The sequence below is a fragment of the Lethenteron reissneri genome, chromosome 68, assembly GCF_015708825.2.
Source record: "Lethenteron reissneri isolate LAM-NWPU_2019-01 chromosome 68, ASM1570882v1, whole genome shotgun sequence".
NCBI lineage: Eukaryota > Metazoa > Chordata > Hyperoartia > Petromyzontiformes > Petromyzontidae > Lethenteron > Lethenteron reissneri.
In genome coordinates this window covers 726785-750447 of record NC_083846.1, presented here as the reverse complement: position 1 = coordinate 750447, position 23663 = coordinate 726785, and the positions used below count along the sequence as shown (strand labels likewise).

The 23663-nt window shown below is 50.2% G+C and overlaps 2 protein-coding genes across 3 annotated transcripts in view; one reads left to right on the top strand and one right to left on the bottom strand.

Annotated features, from left to right (window-relative positions):
- The window catches only part of LOC133360414 (polypeptide N-acetylgalactosaminyltransferase 18-like), a 25324-nt gene extending 21418 nt beyond the window's left edge, over nucleotides 1-3906 (bottom strand). Inside the window, exon 1 of one of the 2 annotated variants that reach the window (XM_061579132.1) lies at nucleotides 3851-3906. Coding sequence is in view for 1 of the 2 variants with exons in the window: in XM_061579129.1 (XP_061435113.1) it covers nucleotides 10-17 (8 nt within the window). In the remaining variant the exon portion in view is untranslated. Of the gene's footprint in view, nucleotides 1-9; nucleotides 36-3850 lie in introns of those variants that run through there. The other variant, XM_061579129.1, reaches the window with a different exon arrangement.
- On the top strand, nucleotides 254-23663 carry LOC133360419 (polypeptide N-acetylgalactosaminyltransferase 18-like). Its single transcript, XM_061579137.1, has 11 exons — nucleotides 254-370; nucleotides 4795-5029; nucleotides 9422-9588; nucleotides 11655-11841; nucleotides 12593-12790; nucleotides 15807-15921; nucleotides 17068-17253; nucleotides 17892-18029; nucleotides 21211-21306; nucleotides 21835-22032; nucleotides 22994-23663. The coding sequence occupies exons 1-11, from the start codon at nucleotides 325-327 to the stop codon at nucleotides 23147-23149; spliced, it is 1722 nt and encodes a 573-aa protein (XP_061435121.1). The 5' UTR covers nucleotides 254-324; the 3' UTR covers nucleotides 23150-23663.

Genomic DNA, 23663 nt, shown 5'->3' with positions numbered 1-23663 from the left:
TGAACGGACCTGCACATAAAATCCCTCGTAGCGCGCTCGTGCCCCCGGTACAACTCACGCCGGCCAGCGCGCACGTGCCTACAGGCACCCCCACAGGCACCCCCACAGGCACCCCCACAGGCACCCACGCCGGCCATGGTCCTGCCGACACCGGCACGCGGGCAGGGGGCCGCGTGCGCGCTCGTCCTCGCGGCCCTCTGCTGCGCCAACGCGTGGTGGCTCCTGCGGTGCAGCCGCGACGCGGGGCGCGTTCGGCCGCACGGGAGGGAATCGGCGGCGTCCGCCGTGGGAGAGGCGCGAGACGCGGGGCCTGGGGTGGCCGAAATGCGACTCGGCAACATCGAACGGCTGTTGGATTCGCTCGTGCAAGGTACGGGACTTTGACAGTCGTGTTTGTTGTTGTTGTCAGCCGCGCTCAAATCCACTGCTGGATGAAGGCCCCCCTCCCCCCGAGCCGCCACTATCATCAACCATAGCAGCCATGGTCAATCCAAAGATGGACGTTACTAGCTCGTTTGGGTGTACCTCACAAGATGGACATGTGGTTACAATACTGATGCTCATTATTCGTAGATTTCTCGGAAGTACGTTGGGTCAGGCAGGGGGTAGTGCAGTCGTGACCAAAACAAGACTGAGAATAGTCGCTGCTCTACACGATGCGTGTCTCTCAATGAACCTCCGAATATCACGGTTGGCTATGTACGGTGCGAACGAAGTTCAACACACGTGCATACGATGTCATTCCAAGCATGCGCTTCTCCATGCCTACTTGCGACACTTTTCATTTATTGTTTCGTAATTGCTCCATATTCTTTGCTCACTTTTCACGTTGTGTTCCATATTTCTTAGATCAGTGACCGGAGTCTTTCTGAACCGTGTCGCAGGCGGATGGCATTAGACACACACACACTCACGGATTCTAAATACATCTTCTCTTCAGCACGTTGTTGCTGACGGACGTTTCTATAATAAAAAAAAATGCCACGAAGTGCTCTGACCTATTAGAGTATTAGGATGCGTTGGTGTAACCCGGCAGAATTTATTTAACAAGCCCTGCTCTGCTGACGAAATCCAGAAGGTCGATATCGGCACAGACGTTGTTATACTTAAGCAAATGCTGCCGGTTCATGTACGCATGTGAGTGAAACTCTTCTTAAACTAAGGTTTTATTTCACCAGGCAAGGCCCCACTGAACTATCATCATCATCACGTGGAAATGTATAGCAGCCCAAACACTCTAAACGTGTAATTTCTATTCTAAATGTGGTGGGGGAAACCGGAGGACCCGGAGAAAAATGCACACGACCACGAGAAGAGAGAGAAAGAGATGCAAATTCAAAATATGCAGCAAGCGTCAGGGTCGGAATCGAACCCACGTGCTCCTACATACCAGACCAGGTAGATAACATCTCGCCATGATTGTATGTAAACATGTGTACATAGCCGAAAGTGAATATCCCGAGTGGGTGAGGAAGTGGACGAGTGGTTGGTAGACCGAGTGGGTGAGTGAGTGAATAGATGAGTGAGTGAGTGGTAGACCGAGTGGGTGAGTGAATGAGTGGGTGAGTCGTTGAGTAAGTGGGCGAGTGGTTGGTAGACCGAGTGGGTCAGTGAGTGAGTTAGTGGGTGAGTGATTGGTAGACCGAGTGAGTGAGTTAGTGGGTGAGTGATTAGTAAACCGAGTGGGCTAGTAAGTGGGTGAGTGGTTGAGTGAGTGAGTTATTGGGTGAGTGAGTGGGTGAGTGATTGGTAGACCGAGTGAGTGAGTTAGTGGGTGAGTGGTTGAGTGGGTGAGTAAGTGGGTGAATGGTTGAGTGGTGGTTAGACCGAGTGGGTGAGTGAGTGAGTTAGTGGGTGAGTGAGTGGGTGATTGGTAGACCGAGTGAGCTAGTAAGTGGGTGAGTAGGTTGAGTGAGTGAGTGGGTGAGTGATAGGTGCACCGAGTGCACGAGGTGCACTAATGACTCGTACATGGGTGCGATGACACGGGGTTTACGAGTGGATTTGGCAAAGTTCAAATTGTATCCGGGAACTTGACACCGCTGCCCAATGTTCTGGGCTTGAGTCAATAAACGCAGCGTTGTGTTTGCTCTGTCCTTGACCAGAACGGATTCATGTATTAGAGCTTCTAAAAGCGACTGCGTCTCACGACACTGGGCAGACACGGTGGTGATGTTTAAACAAAACCCTCAACTTAAAACATGTTTTACCAGGGAAGGTCCCACTGAGCTGTGTAGTTCTTTTCAGAATCCACCCGGCCACAAATGATGGCTCAACGAAGTGGCTATCGAAGTAGGAAATGTGTAGCGGCCAAATACATATTACAGTCTTAAAATGCGTTGTTATAACTTGACCTGCTCTGCTGATGACATCCAGAAGGTCGAAACTGGCACATACTTTGTTTTGCTTAAGCAGATGCTGCCGGATAACGTGCGTATATGATTGAAACTCTTCTTAAACTAATTTTTATTTTAACAGGTAAGGCCCCACTGAACTGTGTAGCTCTTTTTCAGAAGCGACCCGGTCATCACAAATGACGGCTCAACGAAGTGGTTTGTCATCACCACGTGGGAATGTATAGCAGCCCAAAGACTCTAAACGCGTGATGTTGATTCTAAATGTGGTGGGAAAACCCGGGGGACTTCGGGACAAATACACGCGGCCGCGGGGAGAGAAACACCCAAAATACAAATACACAGCAGCAGCAGCAGGCGTCAGCAGTCGGGATCGAACCCACGACCGCCTGCATACCAGGCGAGGTAGTTAACATCTCCAAGCTACCGCGGTGGTGATGATAGAGAGAGACACGCAAACTCCAAATATACAGCAGCAGCAGCAGCAGCATGCGTCAAGGTCGGGATCGAACTCACGACCGCCTGCATACCAGGCGAGGTAGTTAACATCTCCTAGCTACCGCGGTGATGATGATAGCGAGAGACACGCAAACTCCAAATATACAGCAGCAGCATGCGTCAGGGTCGGGATCGAACCCACGAGACTCCTGCACACCAGGCGAGGTAGTTAACATCTCCTAGCCACCGCGGCGCCCTTAGATTGAAATCCCCACGCCTCTGTGTGAGTCTGTGGGTCTCTAAGGGAGTCTGTAGCATTGTGAGTCTGTGGCTCCGTGTATAAGCATATTGGTCCCGATGTGATTCTGGTGGGTCTCGAATGTCACTGTTATGGGTGTAGCTGAGAAGTACGCTGGTTCGAAAACCGAAAAACTCACACACACAGCACACCTATCTGCGTGACAGGAGCGGCCACAGTGATTTCCATGAAGATAGATGAACACAATGCGAACGAAGATCGAGTATAAAGTTATGTTGAGCTCTAAGAGCGGGCTGACATGATTCATCTCTCCCATTACCAGCTCAGTCACAATTGTGCTGCTACGTCTCAGCATCCGCATTGTTTAAGAATCCGCATCATCAGTGCGCTCCTTTACCCAGGAGAGTCTCAAGTCTCTCGTTGTTCAGGAGGGTCCTGCCAGGGTTGTCGCGCCCGGAGCAATAATGCTGCTGGTGTGTGATCCAAATCGCCACGGTGGCTCTGAGATGTTAACTCCCTCGCCTGGTACACAGGAAGTCGTAGGTTCGATCGCGACCCTGATGCCTGCGGTATATATGGAGTTTGCGTTTCTCTCTCCCAGTGGTCGTGTGTAAATTTGCGTTTTAGATTATTTTGATGATTTGGCTGCTAAAATGTCCACACGAAGAGCCACTTCCTTGAGCTTTCACTTGCGGTAGGCGGGTCGCTCCTGAGAAATAAGCCCATAACTCCGTGGGCTTTACCTGGTAAAATAGAAATAGTTTAGTTTTATTTACGTTCGTTTTTGTGATTTGTTTACCTTTTATATAACTTGCACTCCTGTCCTTGGGTTTGTATTCTTTGTTGTTGTAACGTTCTGACCCACTCCGACTGGACATCTGTGAACAATTTATGTATAGCTCATCAGAGTCATCCAGTATGCATACATATTCTGATTCTAAGTGATTTTACGGGGATGTTTCAGCATCGGGGGCGTGGGTTTGGCCAATAGCAGTTCCACTGTAGGTGTGGGTTTAGTTATGGGAGGGGGAAATCGGAGAATACGGAGGAAACCCACGCAGAAGAGGGGGAGAGCATCCAGTATCCACACTTACTCACCCACACTCACTCTAATACTCACTCGCTTTACAGAACAGGGTCAGATCATACAAACTCAACAGTGAGTCACTCACTCTGCAGAGCAGGGGGAGAACATACACAATCACAATATACATTTTCACTCGAGATATCCGATGAGATATGACACTCTTTTTTCAAAGATACAAACTTCACGCAGACGGGAATCGAACCCAGGTTGCTGTCGTTGTCGGGCAGCGACAGCGTCAGAGATGTTGACGACCTCGCCTGGTATGCAGGAAGTCGTGGCTACGATCCCGACCCTGACAATGCCTGCTGCTGTGTATGTGGAGTTTCCGTGTCTCCCTCTCTTCCCCCGTGGTCGCGTAGATTTTTCTCCGGGTCCTCCGATTTTCCCTCCACATTTAGAATCGACATCGCGCGTGCTGCTATAACTTTCCATTCGACGACGATGATGATGATGATGAGCCACTTTGCTGAGCTATAATTTGTGATCGCCAGATCCCTTCTGAAAAAAAACACAACTACACAGCTCAGTCGGCCCTTACCTGGAAAAATAAAAACAGATTTTAGTATTTTTTATAGTCTAATCTTCACGGGGTGTCTGCTGAACCTGTGTGTGTGCGCGCGCGCGTTTTACGCTTTACTTTATTCCAACAACAACAGCAACAGCCAGGAACAATTCGGAGGCGGCGGGAACGGTGGAGGCCGCGGACGCCGTGTGCCCTGGGAATGAGCTGGTGGCCAGGCCAGCCGAGATCCTCTTCAAGGAGTGGGGCAAGGACCTCCCGGCGCGGCAGAAGCGCGCTGCGTGCGCGCGCTTCCTCACCTACGGCTACAACGCCTACCTGAGCGACCGGCTGCCCCTCGACCGCGACGTGCCTGACAACCGCCCTCCCGGGTACGCCACTCGGAGTCGCACTCCCGCTCAGCGTCGTCATCATCATCGCTGTCATCATCACCGTCATCATCACCGTCAGCGTCATCATAATTACCATCATCATAATCATCTTCAACATCATAGTCAACATCATCATCGTGTCATCAGCGTCTTCATCAGCATCATCATCATCGTTATTGTCATCAGCATCATCAGCATCGCCGTCATCCCCATTATCATCAACCGCCCCACCCAGGTATGCAACTCGGGAGTCACTCATTCATCATCGCCATTATCGTCGCCACCACCATCGTCATCATTAGCGTCGTCATCATCATCGTCATCATCATCGTCATCAACCACCCTCCCGAGTATGCGACTCGGAGTCACCCTCGCTCATCACCGCCATCACCGTAATCACCGTCATCATCGTCACCACTATCGTCATCATCGCCATGATCGTCACCACCATCACAACCACCATAATCGTCATCATCACCATCATCATCGCCACCATCATCGTCATCACCATCATCATCGCCACCATCATCGTCATCATCATCGTCATCACCATCATCATCGCCACCACCATCGTCATCATCATCGTCATCACCATCATCATCGCCACCACCATCGTCATCATCATCGTCATCATCACCACCACCATCGCCACCATCATCGTCACCACCATCACAACCACCATCGTCATCATCACCACCATCATCGTCATCACCACCACCACCATCATCATCGCCACCATCATCGTCGTCCCGAAGCCATTGCCGCGCGTCACCCTTTGGAGCGTCACGTGGGTGTCGCGAACTGCGCATTTGTGTGCCGCGGGCGGTGTCGAGATGTCAACTGCCTCGCCTGGTACACAGGAGGTCGTGAAAAATAACTAAATAGCTCAGTGGGCCCTACCTGGTCAAATACAAAAATAAATATTCCGTGGAAAGGGGGCCGCGTGTTGGAAAGCGTAGGCCGCTTGTAAACTAAACTACAAACTTCGCTTTACCAGGTAAGGCGGCCCACTGAGCTGCTTGGCTCTTTTCAGAAGCGACCTGGCGATCACAAATGATAGCTCGACGAAGTTAGTGGCTTGTCACGTGGACATCGAGAGCAGCTGAAACACTCAAAACGCGTGGCGTCGATTCTGGATGCGGAGGGGGAAAACCCGGAGCAGGACCCTGAGAAAAATCCACGCGACGACGGGGAGAGAGAGAGACACGCAAACACCAATTAGCTCAGTGGGCCTTACCTGGTGGACAAATAAAATAATAGAAAATACTGTAGTTGTTAGCTTTAATTTCAAATTCTGTGGGAAGCGGGGGGGCCGCGTTGTTGGAAAGCGAACGCCGCCTGTGAAGTGACGTCGACGGGCGCTCGGGAGCACGCGGGCGAACCCCTCGGCCCCGGCAGGCGGGCCGAGTGGCGGCTCAGCGAGGTCAAGTCCTGGTTGAGAGAGGGGTGGGGAGGGGCGGGGGGAGGGTTTGGGGATGAATCAGCCCCATCAACATAATCCCTCCCTCCGGGGCGGATACAATTAGAACTCCAGGTAAGGGCCCACAACTGAGTTTCGGAACTCTTTCTCTTCTCGGGAGCGACCTGGCGAACACGAATGATAGCTCAACGAAGTGGCTTGTCATCATCACCGTGTGGAAATGTATTGCAGCTGAAACAATCAAAACGCGTGGCGTTGATTCGAGATGTGGAGGGAAATAAACGGAGAACCAGGAGAAAAATCCACAAGACGACGGGAATAGAGAGAGAGGCACGCAAACTCGGAATATACAGCAGCAGGCGTCAGGGTTGGGATCGAGCCCACGACCTCCGGTGTAGCAGGATAGGTAGTTGACATCTCATATCCGCCGCGAGATGCTAAATTACCCCAGGGAAGTCAACAGCGGTGGTCCTACGGATAGAGACTCGCCTCCACCCCACAGTAATGTGCAATGTCCACCAATGGCTGAGGGCCGTATGAGGCTCGAGGGAGACTGATGCGGCCGTCTGGAACGCTCTTCCCTCAGATATTACGAAGCGAATGGGAGCTATGCATTTTAAATCATCTATATTGAAAACTAATTTATTTCGAACTTATGTTTGTGTTTAGTTTGTTGACCTTCCACCGCACCTCCGATTTAGCACGATTGGCTACCTACGGTGCCGAAGAAGTTCATCGTACGTACGAGCGCATGTGGTCTACGCGTCTCTTTCCCAAAATATACCCAAGGTTTGTTCACCCTCAGTCCTCCAGACACACTCATACCGCCAATAAGAAGAGTTCAAGGGTCTGGCGAGAGCCATTCCAGACGGAGGCCCCGAGTGTGAGTCAAGGGTTCGCTTCGCTGTTTGCTCAGCCAGCACCGCAGCGCTGCTGCTGCTGCTGAGTGGGGGACGCAACGGGGACGCCCGCCCCCACAGCGAGAAGCGTCTGAGTTCGCGTCTGCGGTGGCTCGGAGATGTTAACTACCTCGCCTTGTATGCACGAGGTCGTGGGTTCCATTCCGACCCTTACGCCTGCTGCTGTATTCTTAGGTTTTTTCGGTAAAGTCACGTAGGTAAAACATTAAAATTAATCAAAGTAAAATAAAATAAAAATCACGACGTTTCGGAGGCAACACAAGCTTCCGTCTTCAGGTGGAACCGTCACAGCCACGACAGCTGTATCAAGTAAATGAGAGATTGCAGGAGCTACCACTCCGTTTATATAATGGTTGGAGAGGGGGGGGAGGGCCAAGTAAAGCACACTTTTTATTCATATGGTAAGGTGTGTCTTAAGAGGGTGAGACTTTGTTATGGAGAGGTACGGTTTGTCACTCAACCTGTGACAAGGAGACAACCACTAAACATGGTAAACCTGTAATAGTTATCTGTCAAATAAGATTGGCCAACTAAGTGTAGTTAAATCTTTTTTGCATGGTTAATCACATCTTTCCAATGATTACTCAGTTTGTAACCATCATCACGGTTGAAATTATGTCTGTGTTTGTATATTTGGAGTTTGCGGTGTCTCTCTCCCCGCGGTCACGTGGATTTTTGTCCAGGTCTTCCGATTGTTTCCCTCCACATTTAGAATCAATGTCACTTGTTCAGAGTATTTAGTTGCTATAAATGTCCACGTGATGAGCCACATTGTTGAGTTATCATTTCTGGCCAGGTCGCTTCTGAAAAAGCGCTACATAGCTCAGTGGGCCTTACCCTGGTAAAAAATTTTTTTTTTAAATAGTTTAGTTTAGACTCGGGCGCATCTCTGTGTAGTGGTGGTATTGACGTGCGCCGACAGTGATGGATCACGGGGCGCGGGGTTGGGCACGCGATGTGGGCGTGGTATGGACGCGCGCGCCGGTGGTAAGGCGCGCTGACACAAGCTGGGAAAAGAGGATCGTAGCGAGTGCGCAGTGATTGGTCAGATAAGTGGGTGCTCTCAGCGACGTCCGCAGGAGGGGTATAAAGGGAGACGCGCGAGAGCACTCGTGGTCAGTGTTAACCAGTTGAAGACCGAAGACGGGGTGGAGGAGGTAGTGGCCCGAGACCCCTAGTCCCACCGTCCTTGTGAGGACCGGGGCCCTGTGCGGCTCGGAGCCGAGACTGGGGGACCGTAGTCCGACGCCCGTGTGGGTCGGGACGGTGGTACCCAGAGCCGAGACGGGCACCCCGGCTGGGTGTGTCCCGGAAGGCTACGGGGCGTAAGAGCCCGTGTCAGTATAGCTGAGTGGGTGTTAGTCACCCGAGTAGCTAAGGAGGGTGTTGGTCACCCGTGTAGCTGAGTGGGTGTTGGTCACCCGTGTAGCTGAGTGGGTGTTAGTCACCCGTGTAGCTAAGTGGGTGTTAGTCACCCGAGTAGCTAAGTGGGGTGTTAGTCACCCGTGTAACGAAGTAGGGTGTTAGTCATCCGTGTAACTACAAGTTGGTGAAAATAAAGAGTGTGCTACCCGTGAAGTCGTCTCCTGCCGAGTTACTACTTTACATCTGTATGGAGTTTGCATGTTCTGGAGAAATGTTTGTGATGGTGGGAGATTGTGTGAGCGAGTGCGTGGCAGGGAGCGGTAGCGTAGCGGCAGTCAGCGCGCTGCGCTACGAAGCCCGGTTATGAGCCGAGTTCGATTCCTGCTCACGGCCAACACCAACAGCGGTGACGATCATCTCAAGCCGTCATGGGCCTCCCCCCCCCTAGGTCGACTCAACCTCAAATGAGTACCTGGTGAGGTGTGGGCACGTCGCCACTGTGTAGACACAGTCGGCCGGGCGTGGTGCCGTCCACGCACCCCGAGGTTGCCGTGCAGGAAGCGAAGTGGCCAGACACCAGCACGCAGATTGCTTGGGGGGGGGGGGGTATTTCCCATTCTTCACCACGTGGAGTCGCTGGAGGGGTCAATTGACCATACTTCCCCTCTCCCGCCCCCCCCCCCCCAGCTGCAGCTCCAAGCGGTACCCGTCGGAGCTCCCGGCGCTCAGCCTGGTGCTGATCTTCTACAACGAGGCCGTCTCCATCCTGCTGCGCGCCGTCACCTCCGCCGTGCGCAACACGCCGCACCACCTCCTCAACGAGGTCATCCTCGTCGACGACTGCAGCGACTACGGTGAGAGCTGCGGGGCTGCCACCTCCTCATCAACCTCCTCCTCCTCCACTTCCTTCACCTTCTCCACCTCCTCCACCTCCTCCTTCTCCTCCACGTCAACCTCCAACTCAACCAAAAATTAAAATTGGTTTTCTATATCGACACAAGCACTGCTTCCCCCCTATGTTCCGTTTGGAATTGATTCAAGCTACCATACTGCCTCTACTTGATTACTGTGACATTGTGTATAAATCAGCCCCAAGTACTGTACTGAAGAAGCTTGACTCAATGTATCACTCGGCCTTAAGATTTGCATTGAACTGCCCATATAGGACTCACCACTGTGATCTCTACATTGGGTCAAACTTAACATCTCTGAATGTTCGACGGCTTGTGCACCAGATCTTATTTATTCATGATGTACTTGCAAAAAAATCTGCAGATTACCTGCTGGATCTCATCTCTGTTTCAAAGAAGAAATTTGACCTAAGGTCTTCGCTCATTTACCAGCTTAATATTCCCTATTGCCGTACATATACTGGAGGAAGGGCCTTTGCTATTGATGCCCCCAGGGTCTGGAATGCTGTTGCCAATAAATTGAAACTTGAGTCACTACCTATGAGATCTTCACTCAAAACTGCTCTAGAGGAGTTGTACACCCTTAGCTGCCAGTGCTATTCAGTGACCTAAAATAAAATGTTTCGCTCCGGATGATCGCTACAAAGTATGACCTGTGTTTTGATTTAGTGTGCTGATCTTAAAGGTGCATTGAAAAATTACAATACTCCGATTGATGCTCCTGCTGTTGTGGAGTGACTCATGCAGCCAGCTATGGCTGCAGGGTTTTGGTAGTACATGTTATGCCATTTATTGTGAAAATTCCGTCACAGTTCCTATGATTGCTTTTTCATTGCTTTCATGGCTTTATTTTGGTGATTTCGAAAAGTGTATTGGTTTAGCCATGTTTGTTTGTTGTAGTACAGAGTTAAACTGATGGCCTTAATCTAAGCTGTCTTGTGGTTGTTGTTGTTGTTTGACTTGCATCCCACTGAGATTTTTGCACACAGCGTTGGTGTACGGTGTTTTTTCTGCAATATTTTTGCTGTCTTTTCTTGGATTTTCTGTTTGCACTTAGTCACATATTCACTTTAAGATGTTTTTTGTTCATGTTTTTGTTTTTTGTTTGTTGCGGTTGCACCCGATTCAAGAGCTGAATGGCTCACAGGGCTATACCTAATAAATGAACTTGAACTTGAACTCCTGCTCAACCTCCTCCACCTCCTTCCCCTCCTCGTCCACCTCCTTCTCTTCCTCCACCTCTTTCGCAGCAGAGACAACCCAGACACAGATCTCTCTCTCTCTGTGAGCCCAGCGAGTTTCCTGCAGCAAGGGTCGACGCAATCCTTGCATAAGTTCTCGGCGGCACAAATCAATTCCCGCCACCTGAACACAGAATGGCTGTTCCCGGACTGGTGGCAACCCCAGTGGGTGGATGGGAATTGGGGAGGTGGGTGAGTAGATCGGTGAATGGGCAGTTGGGTGGGTGGGTATTAGGTGGGTGAGAGGGTGGGTGAGTGGGTGGGTGAGTGGGTGGGTTGGTGAGTAATTCTGTGGGTTAGTGGGTGGATGGGTATTGGGGAGGTGGGTGAGTGGGTCGGTGAGTAATTGTGCGGGTGAGTTGGTGGGTGAGTGAGTGGGTTAGTGAGTGGGTCAGTGGGTGGGTGAGTGAGTGGGTTGGTGAGTAATTGTGTGGGTGAGTGGGTGGATGGGTATTGAGTGTGTGGGTGAGTGGGTGAGTGAGTGGGTTGGTGAGTAATTGTGTGGGTGAGTGGGTGAGTGGGTGGGTGGGTATTGGGTGAGTGGGTCGGTGAGTGGGTCAGTGGGTGGGTGGGTGAGGTGAGTGGGTGGGTGAGTGGGTCAGTGGGTCAGTGGGTGAATAATTGGGTGGGTGGGTGGGTGGATGAGTGAGTGGGTTGGTGAGTAATTGTGTGGCAGGTAAAGCCCACCGAGATATCGTATGCATTACCCCTCGCTGGTGATAATGACCAGAGGGGTTCCGTGTGGGTCTCTGCGTCTCGTCCATCAAGGTGACCTGCAGGAGGGCTTCACGCAAAACATCACCCAGCTCCAGCGCAAGTACGAGCACGTGTCCATCCGCCTCGTCCGTCACGTGACCCGCAGGGGCCTCAGCGCGTCGCGCGTCACCGGCATCCGGGCCGCTTCAGGGCCCGTGGTGGCCGTCATGGACGCCCACGTGGAGTTCCCCGTCGGATGGTGAGTCCCAAACTCTCTCTAGCTGCTGAGTCCCAAACTCTCTCTAGCTGGTGAGTCCACTGTGCCCTGACGCTTTGCACCGCGAGTTGCATCAATCGCTATAGCCAGCACTGGGTCATGCTGAAGGGTGGGGTGGGTGAGGTAGGGGAGGCATTATGACGTCACAGCGCGACGCACCCGGCTCAAGGGCTGTGGAATGCGTGATGACGTCATCACGCAGACAGACAGCTGTGACGTTACCACCACCGTGCCACTTCCCCCCGACCGCGTGTCAAGCAGCTGACGAGGAGGTCTCCATTGGCTGCCGAGTTCGACCCATCCAGAGGGGGCGCCACAGTGGCAAGGAAATGTTTACTACTTCGCCTTGTATATACAGGAGGTCGTGGCTTCAATTCCGAATCTGACGCACCCATGTCTCTTTCTCTCTCTCCCCGTACTCACGTGGACTTTTCCTCCAGTTTTTTCCCCTCCACATTTAGAATGGCCGTCACGCGTTTAGAGTATTTGGCTGCCGTTAAACATCAGCGTGTGATAAGCCACTTCGTTGAGCTATTATTTGTGGCCGGAATAGATGTCCCCGGATTTTTTATTGGTACCCTGTTACCAGATTTTTTGGGCGTGGTATTTAATTACCGCTCATAGCGAATCGAATGCTGTCGCAAGAGATTGCACGTTTCGCCGACTACGCATGACGAATTAATGAATTGTAACGCATCTCTTCTCGCTGCTGCTGCTGCCGTTACCGCGTCAGGGCCGAGCCGATCCTGGGTCGCCTCGCGGCCAACCGGCGCCTACTGCTGTCGCCGGTATTCGACAACACGCACTACGATACGCTACGCGTGCAGCACTACATCGCCAACGCGCAGGCCTTCAACTGGGAGCTGTGGTGCGCCTACCTCAAGCCGCCCGCCGACTGGGTGCGCAAGGGGGACCCCACCGCCCCCATCCGGTGAGGCTCACACGGCGGTGACGGACCATCCGGTGAGGCTCACACGGCGGTGACGGACCATCCGGTGAGGCTCACACGGCGGTGACGGACCATCCGGTGAGGCTCACACGGCGGTGACGGACCATCCGGTGAGGCTCATGTTGCAGTAACAGACCATTAGGTGGTAGCCAAAGCTACGATTTGGGGGCCCCCCTTGACAGTCACCATGATGAGATTTTGATTTAAAGCTTTCGTGACTGCAGGGATTCATATTCTTGGTTCTTTCGGTAAAGTCACGTAGAAGGGAAATAATGAAATAATTTTAAAAAAACATTTTTATTGTTTTATATTTTTGTTTTATATTTGTATTACTTTATTATTTCCCTTCTACGTGACTTTACCGAAAGAACCAAGAAAATCTTCTTGGTTCTTTCGGTAATAAAATAATAAAAATAAAACATAATAAAACAATTCTCACGACGTTTCGGCCACAACGCAAGCAGCCGTCCTCAGGTGAAAACCAGGTCCGTCGAGGCGAAAGAGTCTGAATGAAACAGCACACGAGCTTGGAGCATATATATAAGCTGGGCGCATTGACAAAGGAATTTGCATATCAAAAGGAATTTAGCATATTTATGGGAAATGCAGGAATGTGATTAGTACTGCATATGCATGTGCATTATGCAGGATTAACAGCATCAAAGGGAGCTGCAATTACTGCTGCTGCTGCAGTTGCTGCTGCTGCAGTTTCTGCTGCTGCTGCAGTTGCTGCTGCTGCTGCAGTGAACATAAGGCAGACCTGAAACACGGTAGGACAAACACCTCAGCCGTGGCAGATCACTGTTACAACTCAGTGGGCTCACATGATATTGACTTCTCCAAGACAGAGGTTCTCTGCAAGCCATCTGGCTATCATGAGAGATTCGTTCATGAGGCGATCCACATATACAAACACAGAGACAATTTCAACCGAGAAGATGGATTCTGGCTTAGCAATCATTGGAAGGACGTAATAAACCATTTCGGATCTTAACTGATTGTGTTCACGTTTACGGTGACTTTCAGACCGCGTTCCACTCACTGGCATGGTGCAGTGTGCAGAGTAATGTATGGTGTCGTAATTGTATAGTAAACATATAGCAGTGTGATACACATTAGGGTGGGTAGAATAATACATAGTGTTATATTAAAATGGATAAGGCAGCAACTGCAGCAGCAGCAGCAAGTGCAGCAGCAGCAGTAACAGCAGCAGCAGCAACTGCAGCAGCAGCAGCAACTGCAGCAGCAGCAGCAGAAACTGCAGCAGCAGAAACTGCAGCAGCAGCAACTGCAGCAGCAGCAGTAATTGCAGCTCCCTTTGATGCTGTTAATCCTGCATAATGCACATGCATATGCAGTACTAATCACATTCCTGCATTTCCCATAAATATGCTAAATTCCTTTTGATATGCAAATTCCTTTGTCAATGCGCCCAGCTTATATATATGCTCCAAGCTCGTGTGCTGTTTCATTCAGACTCTGTCGCCTCGACGGACCTGGTTTTCACCTGAGGACGGCTGCTTGCGTTGTGGCCGAAACGTCGTGAGAATTGTTTTATTATGTTTTATTTTTATTATTTTATTACTTCCCTTCTACGTGACTTTACCGAAAGAACCAAGAAGATGAATCCCTGCAGTCACGAAAGCTTTAAATCGAAATTGAACCAAGAAAAGTCACGTAGAAGGGAAATAATAAAGTAATAAAAATATAAAAATAAATTTTTATTACTTTCTTATTTCCCTTCCACGTGACTTTACCGAAAGAACCAAGAATATGATGAGATTTGTTTTTTACGCGGATTTACGTTTTTATATTTTTTATGAAAATGCATTTAATTTGTGTTGCACGTTTTATTTCAATTTAATTCGCTTAATTAACGATTATTTTCATTACAATTCTAATGCAAAGACACCACTACTACGGAGCTGGAAGTGGCTGCCATTTTTTCGAAGGCGGAGCGCCCCCTACAGCGTGAAATGTTCGAGACCGTGAGCGCGTCACGACGATGTGGATTAGGGGCGCGGGAGGAGCAGCCGTGGTGTGTGTACCGTGATAGCCTCGAGGTTGCGTTACTGTGCGAGAGACAAATCAAATATTGGGGCAATATCCGAACAGATCACAGCACCCCCTCCCCCCCCCGAGCTGATAATGTAGAGCTGCTATGCCCACATATCCCCTGGACTGATAACGATGCTACTGAGCCCACTTCCACCGCACCACCATGTCACCCCACATACTCGCACTGCCCCGCGGCAGGAGCTCCACTGTAATGGGCTGCATGATGCGGTCGATGCTTCCTCCAGTGTCTTACTGGACGAGGAAATGTCAAAGCCAGAAGGAGGTGGTGTGATGATGATGTGGTCTCAAACGAGGAGGTCTTTTATTATTATTATTCTGGAAGTCCGCCGTTGTTGACTTATTCACAAGTGGCGTTCTTCTAGATCTGGGTGAAATTCTAGGATGGTGACAGCAGCAGCAGCAGCGCGATCCCATAAAGGATGGGATCACGACCTGAGTCAGCAGCGAGAAAACATTGTTGAGTTCTTGGTTGATAGGTGGGATAGTTAAACACGAGAGCGAGTGTGAATCCCAGCTGTGTGTGTGGGGAGCGGTCGATTCCCGCTCACGGCCAACACCAGTGACGATTATCTGAACCGGTCCTGGGCCTCCCCTAGGTCGACTCAGCCTCAAATGAGTAACTGGTGCGGTGTGTAAACATCGCCACTGGGGAGGCAAAGGCGGCCGGGCGTGGTGTTGGCCACCCACCCACTCGTGTGCTGTGCCGGCCTTTATAGGTGCTCGTTAACAGCACTTCCCCCTACGGTCTGTTAATGCTGTACGGGGGTCTTTGTCTTTGTGTGTGTGCGTAAGTTAGTGTGTGTGGCTGCCGACCTTCATAGGTACCGCTACTCACTATAACAGCCCTTCCCCCAGCAGTCTGATCAAGGCTATACGTGGGAGGGATCTTTGTCTGTTGTGTGTTGTTTTTTGTGGATAGGAGCCCGATTGTGATGGGCTGCATGGCGGCCAGCAAGAGCTACCTGGAGGAGATCGGCTTTCTGGATGAAGGCATGCAGGTGTACGGAGGGGAGAACGTGGAGCTGGGCCTCAGGGTGAGGACGCAGAGACACAGAGACAAATATTCTCCGTGTAGCCTTAACAGACTGTTGGGGCAAGTGCTGTTACTAGCGAGTAGCAGAAGCGGGTTTTGGCTGGCCATCGAACAACGACGGCCATCTTGTCGCGCGCTCCTCCGGCCGTCTGGAACGCTCTTCCCTTCCGACATTCGGAAGCCACTGGAGCTGCGCACTTTTACATCATCTAGATTGACAGACTCATTTCTTTAGAACTCCTGTTTGTGTTTTAGTTTGTTGTCCTTCCCCCGCACCTCCGATTAGTACCGTTGAGTATGCACGGTGCCGAATAATGTGCATGTATGATGTAAAAATGTTGTGGGAGCGGTGGTGTCGTGGTTATCACGCTGCGCTACGGAACCGGCGACTCGCATTCGATTACCGCTCACGGCCAACACCAGTGACAATTATCTGAACCGGTCCTGGGCCTCCCCTAGGTCGACTGATGTAGATGCAGAGTGACAACTACAATTTCAATATTCAGGTGGTCACACCCAGATGATGTCTCCTTCGTATTTGTGGATCGGGGAATTGCGTCGTTATACATCGTACGGTGTGGTCTGGGTAACCACAGTCGCACACTACTGGAACGTTTTTAATTTTCCATTTGGTGATGGTGGGGGAACGGTGGTGCAGCCGTTCGCATTCTGTCCGAACTCGGCGACCCGACTTCGATTCCCGTTCACGGCCACCAACAACATTGACGATTATCTGAATGGGTCCTGGGTCTCTCCTGTATGTATGTTGACCTTCATTGGCACTAGGTCGACTCAGCATTAAATGCGTACCTGGTGTGGTGTGCAAACTTCGCCATTGGGGAGATAAAAGCGGCCGGGCGCGATGCTGACCACCCAACCCCTGGTATGCTGTGCCAGCCTTCATATGAGCTCGTTAACAGCACTTGCCCCAAAAGTCTGCAAAGACAATACGGGGGATCTTTGGCTTGTGTTGTACGTATGTTGAACTTCTTTCGCAACCGTGATAATCGAAGGTGCGCGAAAAGTAAAACGACAAGTTCAACACAAATACGTGCATCTGGCTGCCCTGTTCAGAGTGGACAGTCACAGTGGCTGGGCTATCGGTGACGACCCCCCTCAACCACCTCCCCCCCCCCAACGTGTCCAGGTGTGGCAGTGCGGGGGCAGTGTGGAGGTGCTGCCCTGCTCGCGCTTGGCTCACATCGAGCGCTACTTCAAGCCGTACGCCCCGGACCTGAGCATCCACATGCGCAGGAACGCGCTGCGTGTGGCCGAGATCTGGATGGACGACTTCAAGAGGAACGTGTACATGGCCTGGAATGTGCCCATGAACGTACGTGCAGCACACGCATGCATATTCATGTAGATGTAATGCATATTCATGTAGACGTAATGCATATTCATGTAGATGTAATGCATATTCATGTAGACGTAATGCATATTCGTGTAGACGTAATGCGTAATCATGTAGACGTAATGCATATTCATGTAGACGTAATGTATATTCATGTAGATGTAATGCATATGCATGTTGACGTAATGCATATCCATGTAGATTTAATGCATATTCATGTAGACGTAATGCATATTCATGTAGACGTAATGCATATTCATGTAGATGTAATGCATATTCATGTAGACGTAATGTATATTCATGTAGACGTAATGCATAATCATGTAGACGCAATGCATATTCATATTGACCTGATGTAGATATTCGTTCGTTTCTCAATCCGCTTGTCCTAGTGAGGGTCACGGCGGCAGTGTTAACCAGGGCGACCGGCCGGAGTCGAACCTCGGCAACTACGAGCGGCGAATGCGCCACCGCTGGACCCTAGCGTCACCGCCCGATTACTTCCCAGTGAACATAGAACCTTGGCCGAACGTTGGTGCAACGTTGGCTCAAAGTTCGTGCAACGTTGGCCCATTCACTGGGTGTGCAACTCTCGTCTCGTTGGTGTCACCGCGCAGGGCTCTGGGATCGACATCGGCGACATCTCGGAGCGCGTGGCTCTGCGCAAACGGCTCAACTGCAAGAGCTTCGCGTGGTACCTGGAGAACGTGCTGCCCTCACTGCCACGTCACGACGACATCGTGCAGTACGGCGTGGTGAGTATGCAGTACGGCGTGGTGAGTATGCAGTACGGCGTGGTGAGTATGCAGTACGGCGTGGTGAGTATGCAGTACGGCGTGGTGAGTATGCAGTACGGCGTGGTGAGTATGCAGTACGGCGTGGTGAGTATGCAGTACGGCGTGGTGAGTATGCAGTACGGCGTGGTGAGTATGCAGTACGGCGTGGTGAGTATGCAGTACGGCGTGGTGAGTATGCAGTACGGCGTGGTGAGTATGCAGTACGGCGTGGTGAGTATGCAGTACGGCGTGGTGAGTATGCGGTACGGCGTGGTGAGTATGCGGTACGGCGTGGTGAGTATGCGGTACGGCGTGGTGAGTATGCGGTACGGCGTGGTGAGTATGCGGTACGGCGTGGTGAGTATGCGGTACGGCGTGGTGAGTATGCGGTACGGCGTGGTGAGTATGCGGTACGGCGTGGTGAGTATGCGGTACGGAGTACTGCAAGGACCTCTTATCCAATAGGCACTGTGCCTTGGGCCTACGGAATTTTTTTTTACCATGTTCTTTTTTGTTTGTTTGATAAATAATGTACCAAAGATATCTTCTTGAATAAATATTATTATACTGTACATAGCAAGTATTGGCACAGTGTATAAAGAGAGGCAGTCATGTCAATCGGTTTTTTATAAGGTGAGAGAATCTACATCATGGGACCTCCTTTGCCAGTACCAAAATATGATAATAGGTTTTCCCCTTTTTTGTGGCAACAAACAGGTGTTAAGATGTTAAAACACCAAACTGAAACCTTTTACAAGGAATCATGCACTCTTTGGTTCTTTCGGTAAAGTCACGTGGGTAAAATAAAATTAAACAAATCACGACGTTTCGATCGCAACACAAGCAATCTTCATCAGGTGGAATAACCACAGCAAGAAAATGGCGTCTGGTCTAACACCGTTTAGAGACTCGGCTCAAAAGAAAGCTGTCACTGGTGTGGACCAATCAGTTTCAAAGACAATGCATATATTATCAGAGTACGTCTTTGTTTGCATTCTGACCACAAGTATCATGGTTAATGCAGACATGATTCCTTGTAAAAGGTTTCAGTTTGGTGTTTTAACATCTTAACACAACTCTTTTGTTGCCAGAAAGGGGAAACCCTATTCTCATAAGGTGAGAGAAATTAACACTGGAGGTGAACTTTTCAAGATTTTTGTTCATTGAAAAATTAGCTAATAAAGTTTTTCAAATGGTGTTTTTCGCACAATCTCATTCTCAATAGAAAGTAGTGCAAGGGACGGCAAGTGTTGTTGTCCTATGGTTAATCGGCGGCATTTTTAAAATCTGATTTATCTTCGAAAAAGAACGCTCCCATTCACAATTTATTCTCAAGATGGCAAGATACATCCTGAGAGAAATGTAAACATTCGTAAAACTGCTGATCAGCTTGTCAGATATTTCAGATTTGAGCAAATCTGCCACTGTTTTTTTCTCTGCATACAAGTGCACTAACAACAGGAATTAATCAGTGGATGATGTTGTAAGATCTGCTGGATATGTGGCAACCAATGCATTGGCCCGCACAACAATTTCCTCTGTGAACAGTGATCCATCTACAAGGAAACTGAATCGATCATTCAATCTGGCATGTGTATTTCGCCTTTTTCTGACTCAAAATCTGCGGTGACTTCTGTCCAGAGTGCAGGATCACTGGCAAGCCAACTCGTAAAGGCAGCAGATGATGTTTGCCTTGGAGTCTGATTTTTTTCCACCACATCATCTGGTTCCAAGGAGAGCATGAGCTGTTCTTCACTTGATCTACCCTCTATATGCGAATGATCGTCTGCAACAAGAACAACATTTTCATGAGGTTCATTATTATCATGATCCAGCTTTATCATTAATAGTGATAATTCCATTCTTCACATCGTTGTTCATGAACTTCAGAAAATATCCCTTATATCTCCTTCAATGCTTCATCCTTGTGTATTGTGTATTCCTCTTCTCGTGTTCTGACTCATGCTTTCTTTTATATCCATCTGACACATATATGTTTTTATTTACAAATTAAAACCGTACTAAATTCTCAAAGATATCGTAAAATTTCAATGTAAGAAATTACATATGAGTATATGATTTAAATAATAAATACACAAAGCAAGAAGCCAATAACATTCCCTGAACAGCTAGACCAAGCAGGAATATAAGACAGAGACTACTAAGAAAGGAAAAATGCAATGAGGCGCTAAGTGCTTTATGGTAACTTGTTTTTACATGCAGCAATTTTAACAAATTTTGTATTTTAGAAACAAAAAGCTAATTACATATGTATTTATTTATTTATTGCAATTCATTTGTTGGCTGCTCTTTGCAATTTTTTGCATTGGTAACAAGTCGTTCACTCGTTGTAAGTGAGGTATATTACACCTAAAAAGAACAGTCAAACTAATATTTAAGCTTAAACAAAAGTAAAACAACATGGCGCTCGTCATGCAGTCGTCCCGTCAGAACATTGAGTTTGTCATCAATGAAAATGAACGGCGTCCTTTTAAATCTACGTCATCCGATATGCTAACAACAGTAAAAAATAGTTGAGGAAAATGTCGCTTACTAAATGTTTACGCTTACCTTTATTTCAAATAATTTCTAATAAAATATGATTTTCTGCGGCACATGTCGCGCTCCCATCGAATGAGGGCACAGACTACAACACATTCCTCCTGCGGAGGGAGCTGGTAGGAACGTTGGGTTGCTCGGTCAATGGCCAAGGTCAACGGCGGCGTGGTGTATTCCAAAAATATGGCCGACTGTGAGGGCGGGCACAAGCCGGCGTGAGTAGGTTAAACGTTGAGTTTTATAAGGGCACCACGGGGTGACCAGCCCCTCCCCACCCAGCCCCACCCCTCCCACCCCCCACCCAGCCCCTCCCCACTCTCCCCACCCAGCCCCTCCCCACTCTCCCCACCCAGCCCCTCCCCACCCTCCCCACCCAGCCCCTCCCCAATCAGCCCCACCCCTCCTCCCGTTGTTGTGAGCGTCGCTCATCTGCCCTCCGTTGTTGCTGGAGGGCGACTGCCTCCGACTGCCCACTCACCCAGCCATTCGCTCACATACTCACACATTCACCACCGACTCACTGCAGAACAGGGGGAGACCTCCAGGCATAAAGTTGCACCACCTCTGCGCCGTCCACCTTCACCTCTGCTGTCCTCGGCAGATGAAAAACGAAGTGAGAGAAGATCTGTGTTTGGACCAAGGCTCTCCCGAGAAGAAGCGGCCCATCCTCTACCCGTGCCACATTTACTCCACGCAGGTGAGGCTCTGGGTGGGCAGAGCGTTCGCCAACTCGGCCTGACAGGAAACGCGCCTGGTTCGCCCTCTGCGTCTCTCTCTAACGGGATGGCGAAGAGGGGTCACGATTGATCTCGCGATTGATCTCACATCACACGATAAATCTCATCTTAAATCTCACGATCTCACGATGGATCTCACGATAGATCTCACGATAGATGTCCCGAGTCACGGTGGCTAGGAGATGTTAACTACCTCGCGTGGTATGCAGGAGCTCGTGGGTTCGATCCTGACGCCTGCTGCTGTATATTTGGAGTCTGCGTGTGTCTCTCTCCTCGTGGTCGTGTGGATTTTTCTCCGGGTCCTCCGCTTTCCCCCTCTACATTTAGAATGAACACCACCACGCGTTTAGAGTATGTGGCTGCTGCTGTGAATGTCCACACGATGGCGATAAGCCACTTCCTTGAGCTATCATTTGGTAAAATTCAAGATAGTTTAGTTGACATCTCACAACGACGACGCGACGGTGGATGTGTCGCGTGCGGCGCAGCGCGTGTGCCTGACGGCCACGTCCGAGCTGCTCATTGGAGACTGGAGCCTGGACCTGTGGAGGCCGAAGAGACGCTGCCTGGTGGAGGTGGAGGAGGTGGAGGAGGAGGTGGATGGGAGGGAGAGCGGTGGCCCGGCCCTCATCGCCTGCTCGCTCGCTCTGCAGCAGAGACGCAGGATGCACTGGAAATTCACTCAGGTGACCGTGCTGGTGGTGGTGCTGGTGGTGCTGGGGAGTGCTGGCGTAGTGGTTGCCGCTCTGCGCTACAAACCTGGAAACATAAGTTCGATTCCCGCTCACGGCGAACATCGGCGACGCCTATGTGAACTGCCACTGGGCTTCCCTTCGGTCGATTCCGGCCTCAAATGAGTACTTGGTGCGGTGTGTCAAACATCGCCACTGGGGAGACAAAGACGGCCGAGCGTGGTGCTGGCCACTCACCCCCTCGTGTGCCGTGCCGGCCTTCATAGGTGCTCGCTAACAGCTCTTGTCCCAGTCTGTTAAAGTTATAAGGGGGATTTTTGTCTTTGTGTGTGTGGAGTGTGTGTGTGCAGTGTGTGTTTTGAGTGTGTGTGTGAAGTGTGTGTGTGTGGGAGTGTGTGTGTGGAGTGTGTAATCTTCCCCTCTTCTGCGTAGGTTTCCTCCGTGTTTTTCGGTTTCCATCTCCCATAGCTAAACCCACATCCACAGTGGAACTGCTATTGGCCAACACCACATCCCCAATGCTGAGAAATGACCAGCAGGTTAGGAAGACCCTGCTAAGAAAACGTGTTGAGACTCAGTGAGGCTTTCCTGGGTAAACAAGACGTATACATAATTAATTAAGTGCCATACTTCCCAGGACAAACTCGCCTCAGTGGAAAGTGTCACATAACCCACGCGTGTGCATGATTTTTCCTTTTTTTATATCCCCTAACCACCCGTCAACCAACTGACCCACCCATCCATCTGTCCATCCACCGACCTATCCACCTACTCACCCACCCACTCACTCACCCACTCACTCACCCACTCACTCACTCACTCACCCACCCACCCACCCACCCACTCACTGACTCACCCACCCACCCACCCACTCACTCACCCACTCACCCACTCACTCACTCACCCACTCACTCACTCACCCGCCCACCCACGCACCCACCGACGGCACCCGCAGGACGGAGAGATTCGGAACACGGAGAGCGGCAACTGCCTGGAGGTGACGGAGAGCCCCGACGATGAGCAGGGCCTGAGGCTGGTGGTGCGCCGCTGCTCCCGCCAGCGGTGGCACCTCGGGGAGGTTGGGCACGTGGCGAAAGCGGCCACCGAATGAACCAGCGGTGGCATCTCGGGCCCTGCGGCCATGGGGAGAGTGGATTTCATTTCTCTGCAGGTCCTGCGGTCTTTCCCTCGACATTAAGAAACGACGTCACGCGTTTAGAGGATTTGCCTCCCGCTATAAATGTCCACGTGATGATGATAATGATAAGCCGAGACTTCGTTGAGTTATCATTTGTGACTGGGTCATTTCTTTAAAAGACTTGAATTTGTATGTTTTAGGGATTTGTTTACCTTTCCTATACTTTGCACTCCTATAGAGTTGTTGTTTTGTTTGTTGTTGTAACGTTCTGACCCCGTGCCCCTACTGGACATCTGTGAAAATTAGCTTTATAGCTCATCAGATTCCTCCAGAATAAATATTCAGATTCTGAATTATTTTTACGTATATATTCTGACTCTTTAATCGAGCGAGGTAGCTGTTATTGAAAGCGTTGGGACTTGGTGAAGCTCTTCTGGGAAAACAAGCGTAATAAATAAATAATAAAATATACTAAAACAAAACTACT